General features: G+C 62.3%; 1 protein-coding gene across 1 annotated transcript; it reads right to left on the bottom strand.

Annotated features, from left to right (window-relative positions):
- Positions 1 to 2,318: 2,318 nt before the first annotated feature.
- FABP3 (fatty acid binding protein 3) lies at positions 2,319 to 6,217 on the bottom strand. The gene is made up of 4 exons (XM_075114795.1): positions 5,925 to 6,217; positions 5,028 to 5,200; positions 2,739 to 2,840; positions 2,319 to 2,627 (listed from the first exon to the last, which is right to left on the bottom strand). The coding sequence occupies exons 1-4, from the start codon at positions 5,995 to 5,997 to the stop codon at positions 2,574 to 2,576; spliced, it is 402 nt and encodes a 133-aa protein (XP_074970896.1). The 5' UTR covers positions 5,998 to 6,217; the 3' UTR covers positions 2,319 to 2,573.
- Between the last annotated feature and the right edge of the window lie 2,705 nt (positions 6,218 to 8,922).

Below are 8,922 nucleotides of genomic sequence, written 5' to 3'. Positions count from 1 at the left end.
CCCGTGGGGAGGGGTGAAGGGACGCCTGGGCTTGCTCTGCCCGTGTGTGCGCGGCTTCTGCTTTCCCTGTTACACTGTCTTGATCTCGACCCATGGGTTTCCTCAGATTTACTGTACCGATTCTCTCCCCCGTCCCACCAGAGGGGATCAATCGAGCGGCTGCGGGGGCTGAGTTGGTGACTGGGGTTAAACCACAACAGTTCAGGTCTGAGATATCGACAGCTTTGACTGGAATGTTTTAGACTGAATTTGTAGCTGGTTTGCTCTTCAGCTGTTAAGAGTAGGCTCCTGTGCTTGCTATGGGCCTTGCTTGCCTCACTGTATATTAGAGTCTGGTGCTCGTTAGTGGCTGCGTTTTGCTTTCTGCTTTCGCGTGCCGTGCTGCCGATCGCCTTGCTGTGCCGTGCCTGGGAACACTCCGATAACAGCAATGGCGCAGCGCCTGCGCTGGCAGGCGCCCAGGGCATCGCTGCTGTGTCTGTGCCGCTGCACTGGGCAGGCTGGAACGCCAGCGTGAGCTTGAGTCGAAGGGACTGTGACCTGTGGATGAGTCCACAAGGGAGCAGGACACCCTGAAGCGTCTGTGGCCATGGATTAGCCCATGCCAGAGCAGGTACATCTCGAAGCATCTGTGGCAGTGGTTGTGCCGCAGCTGGCATACCTCTGAGGGAATTGTGGCCCAAGGACAAGTCCACCCTGGAGAAGGTACACCTCAAGGTGTCTGCAGCTGTGGATAAGTCTGTGCTGCAGCAGGTACACCTTGAAGCATCAGTGGCTGTGCCTGAGGTCGCGCCCGAGCACCTCAAAGTGTGTGGCCATGGATAAGCCCACAAAGGAGCAGGTACGCCCCCGGAGGGACTGCAGCCATGGGCAAGGCCAACACTGGAGCAGGTTTACATCCGAAGGGACTGGGGCTGTGGGCGTGGTCATGCTGGAGCAGGTCTGTCTCTGAAGGTGCTGTGGCCCATGGAGAAGGCCACGCTGGAACACGAGCACCTCGAAGCGACTGTGGCTGTGGATAAGTCTATGCTGCAGCGGGTAACACCCCTGAGAGACTGTGGCTCCTAAATAAGGCTCCATTTGGAGCAGGTACAACCCTAAGGCACTGCTGTCTGTGGGTAAGTCCAAGCCGGAGCAGGGGCAATGTCTGGCCCAAAGGGACCAGGGGTAGAGACTGTAATAGAAATACCTTTAAATTCATGTAACCCAGGTTTTGGGTTACGTGCTATGGGAATTACTGTAGCAGGAACCACCCAAACCAAGGGAGAATAAGCCTTACATCAGTGCAAGTGCAGCAGCGACCCGACCTGATCTGGCTTTGGTGCCCAGTAACTCCATGCAACACCCCACCTCTCCTGCCCTGAGTGACCACCAGAACAGACGGGGCCCAAAGCCATGGTCTGAATGAACTCAGTGACATCTGGGGACACGTCTGGTAATTTTACAGATGTTTCACGGGTGGCCCATAGACTAAGGGAATGATATCTGTGTTTTGTATCAAAGGATGGGAAGACAGTGTGATGGGTGATGAGGATATATTGGATAGCGTGTGACCTGAGCATGATGTAAATGGTATGGAATAAGGGGTGGAGAATGTGCTGGCTTGGGCTGGGACAGAGTTCATTTTCCCACAGTAGCTGGTACGGGCTGTGTTTGGGATTTGTGCTGGAAACAGCGCTGATAACCCAGGGATGTTTCCGTTCCTGCCGAGCAGGGCTTGCACAGAGCCAAGGCCTTTTCTGCTCCACACCCCACCCCGGCAGTGAGGGGCTGGGGGGGGCACAAGGGCTCGGGGGGGACACGACAGGGACAGTGACCCCAGCCACCCCAGGGCTGTCCCACAGCAGACGGCCTCATGCCCAGCACACGGAGCTGGGGAGGAGGAGGAAGGGGGGACGCTGGCAGGGATGGCGTTTCCCTGCCCCAGGCACCGTTAGGCGGGATGGAGCCCTGCTGCCCTGGGGATGGCTGAGCCCCGCCTGCCCGTGGGGAGGGGTGAAGGGACGCCTGGGCTTGCTCTGCCCGTGTGTGCGCGGCTTTTGCTTTCCCGGTTACGCTGTCTTGATCTCGACCCCTGGGTTTTCTCACGTTTACCCTTCCGATTCTCTCCCCCGTCCCGCTGAGGGGGAGTGATCGAGCGGCTGCGGGGGCTGAGTTGGTGACTGGGGTTAAACCACGACAACCCCTCACTGCCAAGGTGTCTGGTCTGGATTCACCCCCCACTCCCCTCCCCACAGCCCATCTGAGACCGGTGTGGCTCAACGCTATGGGTGAGCATGTGCCAAACAAGCCTTTTCCAAGTAAACTGATCACAGAGCTGTAACAACATGGCCTTTATTAGTTTTCCACATGGGATTTCCCATTATTAATAAAAAAAATACCCCAAACCATGAAACCACCACCCAAGCCCCTGGCAGCCCATCGAGGCGATGGGGATGGGGGCAGCAGGCAGCCCCGGCAGGTGCAGCAGGCTCCGAGGCTGCAGCGAGCCGTGCTCGGCGCGGGGTGAGGATGGAGGCGATGTGGGGGGTGATGCGGCACCAGGTGACAGGCGGGGGAGCTGGGGACGGCGTCTATGTTGCCTTCTCGTAGGTGCGGGTAGAGACGATGCTGCCCATGGTGAGGGTCTGGTGGCAGAAGTGGCGGTGGGGAGGTTAGTCGTGCTGAGCCGGTGCAGCTCCTCGCTGCCCTGTCCCAGACTGAACCCCCCTGATTTAAAACCATTTCTATTTCCTTACCAGAACTAATTTCCCATCCTTCAGCTCCCGGACCAGCGATGTCTCCTTCCCTTCCCACTTCTGCACGTGGACGAGTTTGCCTCCATCCAGAGTGACCACGGACTGCAGGCAGAGAGCAAGACCCGCCGTTACCCTCCTCCCAGGGGTTTCTCAGCTCTGGGGGGCTTTGTCCCTCAGAGGGCACAATGCTGGGCATCCTCGTGCTCAGCCTGGAGCCCCGTGGGGATCAGGGACAGGCTGTGGGTGCCATGTCGGGATGCCCATCTGGCAGCATCCCACCTGATTTTGTCAGCCCAGTGCGGCACAGGCTGGATCCTGCTCTGGCCCCCGGCTCGGTCACAGCCTCAGCTGCCCCCCAATAACCTCACTGTGGGCACCACCACGGCAGCCCTGCACTCCCTGACCTGGGGCCAGCACAGGGAGCCCTGCCCGGGGCCACATCCTGCTCCGGCGCTGCTGGGACCTGCTCCTGGCCACTCCCAAACACGGCTCGCTGGCTCCGGTGCCGGATCAAAGAGGCAGGGCAGGTATCAGTGCTTTAAACGGCAGGGCCCAGCAAGGGTGTTTGGAGGGGCTGGCTTGGCAAACACGCCTCTGCTCGCCAGGGCTGCTGTTTGCACAGCCGCCGCTGTTGACTCAGCCCTGAAAGCCCAGCCGGTGCCAAGGTTAGTGTGACAGTCGGCTGGGCGCAGCTGCGGGGCAGCACGGTGCGGGGTTGTGCTGGGACAGGACGGCCCCATCCTGCCCTGTGCCCCCCACCCAGCTCCTCGAGAGCTGGGTGCTGCCCCTCAGGTGCCTCTGCAGCTCAGGCCACCCCATGGCTCAGGGGTCCCGTTGGTTGGGACCCTAAAGCCCAGGGCTTGGGTGCCCCCATGGCTTAGCTCCCCCCATGACTTGGGTCTCCCCATGGCTCAGCTCTCCCCACAGCTCAGGTGCACCCACAGCCCAGATCCCTACAAGGCTTGGGTGCCCCCCATGGCTGGGGGTCCCCTGGAGATCAAATCTCCCCACAGCTGGAGTGTCCCCACCGCTCTGGCGCCCCAATAGCTTGGGTCCCCGCACGGCTTGGGTGCCTCACAGCCAGAGTCTCCGCACACCGTGGCCCTGCCCCGCACTCGGCTCCCTGCACAACTCGGGTGCCCCACAGCCCTAGAGCCCACATATCCTGGGTGCTCCATGGCCTGGGTCCCCCATGACATGTGTACCCCATGGCATGGCAGATCCCACCAGCCCCATCCCCTGCAGCCCGTGGCTCGGGCAGCTGTCCCAGCCCCCCGCTGCCCTGTTGTGTGCCCTCTGGCCACCATCCGAGGGGCGCCTGAAGGGCACGTCCCAGGGCTGCGGGCAGGAGCTTTGAACATAGTTTCCACCAGCTCTGGCAGCTCCGAGCGGCGGCAGCGCTGCAGGCAGGGACATGCTGCCCTGTATCTGCCTGGCACTACCGCTTTGCTCGTGCTTGTCCCATTTCAGCCCATCCTTGCCTTCTGCCCAGCCCTTGTCCTTGCTGCTTCAGGGCCAGGAAAGAGTTTTGGGTCCAACAAGCCCCAGGATCGCACCCAGGGTCCCCCCTGGGCCAGGCGGGGGCACAGGGCTGCTGGCTGCTCCATGCAGAGTGTATTTAATGGTCTGTGGGACTGACAGCTGGGAAATTAGGAAAAAGCAGGGGCCAAATCAGTCCTGCAAGGGGAATTGCCTCTGCAGGGTGGGAGAGGCTACAAAAGAAGCTCTTACCCCTCTCGAGGGTTTTTTTCCCTTGTTCTTATGGGGAGGAACAGCCCAACCGGGGAGGTATCGGCCTCCCCAGGAACCCCCAGGGAGGCATCAGCCCTTGGGGAACCATTGGGCAGGATTGCCCAGCCGCTCTGTCCCTGCCTGCAGAGCTGCCTGGGTTGCAGGGAAGCAAAGATGGGGCTCACAAGTAGGTCTCGTGTCCCTCCCCCCTCCTCCCTGGAGTGGAGAGAACACTCATTGCCACTCTACCGCGTCCCCTCGCCTCTTGAGCAAGCCCCTGGTCAGGCGGCTGGCATTTGCAAGCCTGGTTCTTGCACAAACTTCCTGGCAGCTCTGGGGCCCTGTGCTGCTCCCCGAGGGAAAACCCTGCCGCAAAGCGGGGCATTGGCTGGGTGAGACTGGGCCTGAGCACCAGCCCCAGCGGGCAAAGGGGTTTTACCCTTCCAAAGGCAAAAAGGATGGAGCCCCAGAGCCAAGCGCTGATGGCCACATCCGACAGAGCCCACACGCCGTTTCTGGGGGGGTCTGACGCGGCGGGGGCAGGTGCTGGGGGCTCACCTTGACGTGCCTGTCGTCCGCCGTGGTCTCGTCAAACTCCTCGCCCAGCTTGAAGCTGATCTCCGTGCTCTTGAAGGTGCTTTGGGTCTTCACCGTGATCTTGTCGCCCTCCACCTCAATGATGGTGGTGGGTTTGGTGAGGCTGGCCATCTGCCGCGTGGCAAATCCCACGCCTGTGGGGTGCAAGGGGTGGGGGGGGCTGAGGGCGCATGGAGGGGCAGGATGCAGCCGTCAGCCTCAGGTCCCTGCCAGCATCACCCCAGACCCCTTCCTCCCTCTGATGTTGGGGGGTGAACCCCAAAACTGCTCCCCACCTGTGGTCCCAGGGGGCCCTGTGTGTGCCCACCACACTTGGGGGTGCTCCGGGGCAGGAGCAGAGAGGAGGGGGTGCCGGGAAGTGCTGCCATTGCTTGGGGATGGATCCTGCACCAGAAGCCACCAGCTCCGGGGCTGGGCGGGGTGGGGGGGGCACTGGTGTCACCCCCTCCCCCTGGACTGCTCTTGGGTGGGGGGACCCACCCTGCCCAGGAGCTGCACAAGGGCTGGGGCTGAATGATGGGGTACTCGGGAGGGGGGGATGAAGTCTGGAGGGGTCCCGGGCAGCTCCCTGCGTGCTGCGGGTGCGCATCCCCTCCTGCCGCCAAGGGCTGTCCCGGGGTGGACAGAGGAACGGCGACACCCCCTTACCCAGCCCAAGTTCCAGTGCAGAAAGCCCCAAAGCCCCCCATAAACCCAGCACAGGCAGCAGCTCCCTCCCCTGCCTGCAGCCCCCCCCACTGCAGCCAGAGCCCCGTGTGAGGGGGGGCTCGGCCAGGCAAGTTGAGGGGGTGGGTAGAAAAAAAAGGAGGTGATGTCCTGACTCCAGCCCTCCCCCCCCCGCAGCCCCCCCCAACTCACCCAACGCTTTCATGTACTCATCGAAATTGGCCGTATCCACGAGCTTCCAGGTGCCCACAAAGGCATCGACCATGGTGAGGGGGTGCAGGGGGGGACACAGCCACACGCGTGAAATGGGGGCCCAGGGGTCTGGCCGGCTGTGAGCGTGGCACTGCGCCGCCCAGCTCGCAGCTGCCTGCCGGCCTCGCAGCCGCCTTAAATAATGTCCTCATCACATGATTGGAAAAGGCACAACCACGCTCCAGAAATACTCCTCGGCAGCGCTGCCAGTGGCCACCTCGGCCCAGCCGCTCATCACCCGCCACTGGCCACTAACCTCTGCCCAGAACCCCTGGACACGGAGGGTCAGGTCGGGTCAGGTCAAAGACTGGGAGAGCAGAGCAGGTCATTTGTGGCATGAGTTGTGTACAGTCTCTGCACTGGCTGTGTGGGGTGGCCAAAGGGGGATATGGGGGAAGTGAGGCAGGGCAGAGCTGGGCATGGTAGGTGTGTGCCCACCCCCTGGCAGCCCCAAGTGGGGGGGGGCAGGTGCTGGCCGCGGTCTGCCAGCGGTGGGTGCAGCCAGGACACGGGGACACCAGCAATGGCAGTGTCCTTCAGGGTAACGTGAAGGGAATGGGGAGCTGATCTGGGGAAACTGAGACACGGAAGGCAGCAAGAACAGTCATTCAGGGGAGTGTGGGAACACGTGGGGGGACACACACACACAAGTGTGCCCCCAGAGATGCTCTGTGGGTGGGACACTGGGGAACAGACAGCCATGGGGCCGTGGGACTCACAGCATGTCTCCCCCCCCCTTCTCCCGCTTCGGGCTCCGGTGGCAGTGGGGTCAGGGCCAGCGCGTCCCCCGGTCCCTTCCCAGTGTGCCGGGGGTCACCTATGGCCATGGGATTCCCTGTCCCCGGCTCCCTGGGGACGTGCCTCCACCTGCCCCCATCCCTGGGCAGCAGAGGGTCCCAGCCAGGGGGATTGGATGCCCTCAAACCCCATGGCTGCAGCATGTCTGTCGTCCGTCCCTGTCCCCCCCCCTCCCATCTTGGGGACATCAGGGTCAAAGTGACCAGGTCCAGGAGCAATGCAGGGACACTTTCTCCCTCTCTCTGGCCTCAAGGTCTCATCACAGGCATCCAAAAATAGCCAGGAGCTCATGTTCATCTTCCTCCCGCCAGCACTACCTCAGAGCGGGACCCCCTTGCCTCACGTCCCCAGAGGGGACAGGCACCAGACCCCACCGGATGGGTGTTCCCCAAAGATGGGACACCCTGCAGGGCACAGCTCCCCAGACTAGTCCCTGGGGAGACAGACCCCCCACTTGCACCCACCCACATGGCCCTGGAGGGGATGAAGAGGGCAGGAGCTGTCCCCTGTCCCCTCACTTTCCTGGGCATCGGTGTCCCAAATCTACAGGACCCTGGTCCCCGCACAGGCTCCCCCCAAGACAGTGGAAACACGAGGTGTGAATGGTCACATGTATGACTGCCCATGCACATGGACACCCAGCCACAGGAGCACCTACGCGTGGGGACCCCCATGCTGACAGGGACCCACCGTGCACATGGGTACTGTGCACTCGAGCGCCCATACACACGAACACACGTGCACATGGCTGCCCGTGCACAGGGACACCCAGGCACAGGAGCACACACACGCATGGACACCAACACACATGGACACTCACCCACGCAGACACCCATGCACATGGACACACACCCACAGGAGCACCCACACATATCGACACCCACCCACGCATGCTTGTGGGCACCCATGTCCACAGAGACCCACTGTGCACACAGCTGCCCATGCCCACAGACACACACCCTCATGGGTGAGCAACCATGTACACAGACACCCATGCATACAAACTCGCATGCACAAGGCTGCCCATGCACATGGACACCCACGCAGACGGACACCCACCCAAAGCAGCACCCACCCACATGGACAGTCATGCTGACAGGGACCCACCGTGCACATGGGTATCGTGCACGCATGAACATGCATGCACATGGCTGCCTGTGCACAGGGACACCCACCCACCCATGCACGTGAACACGCATGCCCACAGAGACCCACCATGTGGGTGGCAACATGCAAACGAGCACCCACGCACACAAGCAGCCATGCACACAGGCACCCATGCATACAAACACACATGCAGGTGGCTGCCCACACAGACGGACACTCACCCACAGGAGCACCCACCCAGATGGACAGTCATGCTGACAGGGACCCACCAAGCACATGGGTGACCATGCACGTGAGCACTTGTGCACACAGGCACCCACGCACACAGACGCCCACCCACGGGAGCACCTGAGAACACGGCCGCCCTGCACACCCACAGACATGCACGCTGACACCCATGTGCACAACACCCACGCACACGGATGCACAAAGGTGCCCGCACATGTGGGTGCTCCATGCACAGAGGCGCCCGTGCGTGCACGTGCCCATGCACAGAGGTGCCCACGCACACGCACACGGATGCCCACGCGCACAGAGTGTCCTGACTGGGGCTGGCCTCCGCACCAAGGGACAGGCAGCTGGTGTCCTTGCCCAAGAGCCCAGGGGTGCCCAGGGCCACCCTGGGGTGCTGGGGACGGGGGCTGCTGGAGGCGGTGGCCCTGTGTGCAGCTCTTCCAGACCCAGTCACCAGCTCGGCGGTGGCAGGAGGGGACACGGGCTCTGGGATTTATTTGCTGGGGCCACAGCGACAGCTATAGGTGACCATCCATGGTGGAACTGGGTCCAGCACAATGTGCAACCACTCTGTCCCGCTCCAGCCCCCAGCCAGCAAACCCCAGCCTGGGAAACCAGCCCCTGCCCGGGGCAGGATCGGGGCAAGGCAAGTGCTTCCCGGCCTCTCGCCTCCCCCAGCCCCCCGGTGCCTCGGCAGCCCCCTCCACCCGCCAGCCGAAGTGGAGGTTTCAGTGAGCATGGCCAGAGCCTGGAAACCCCGACTCCATTTCTTGCACATCCCCAAAGCTGCAGGACCCAG

The sequence above is a fragment of the Phalacrocorax aristotelis genome, chromosome 20 (assembly GCF_949628215.1).
Source record: "Phalacrocorax aristotelis chromosome 20, bGulAri2.1, whole genome shotgun sequence".
Lineage (NCBI taxonomy): Eukaryota > Metazoa > Chordata > Aves > Suliformes > Phalacrocoracidae > Phalacrocorax > Phalacrocorax aristotelis.
This window is presented reverse-complemented; position numbering and strand designations above follow the sequence as displayed.

Bases quoted from the DNA above. Each gene is read 5' to 3' on its own strand.
- FABP3 (XM_075114795.1), bottom strand. From the start codon at position 5,997: ATGGTCGATGCCTTTGTGGGCACCTGGAAGCTCGTGGATACGGCCAAT. The intron at 5,201-5,924 runs GTGAGTTGGGGG...TGCACCCCACAG, and splicing joins TGAGTACATGAAAGCGTTGG to GCGTGGGATTTGCCACGCGG. The intron at 2,841-5,027 runs GTGAGCCCCCAG...CTCTGCCTGCAG, and splicing joins CGGACGACAGGCACGTCAAG to TCCGTGGTCACTCTGGATGG.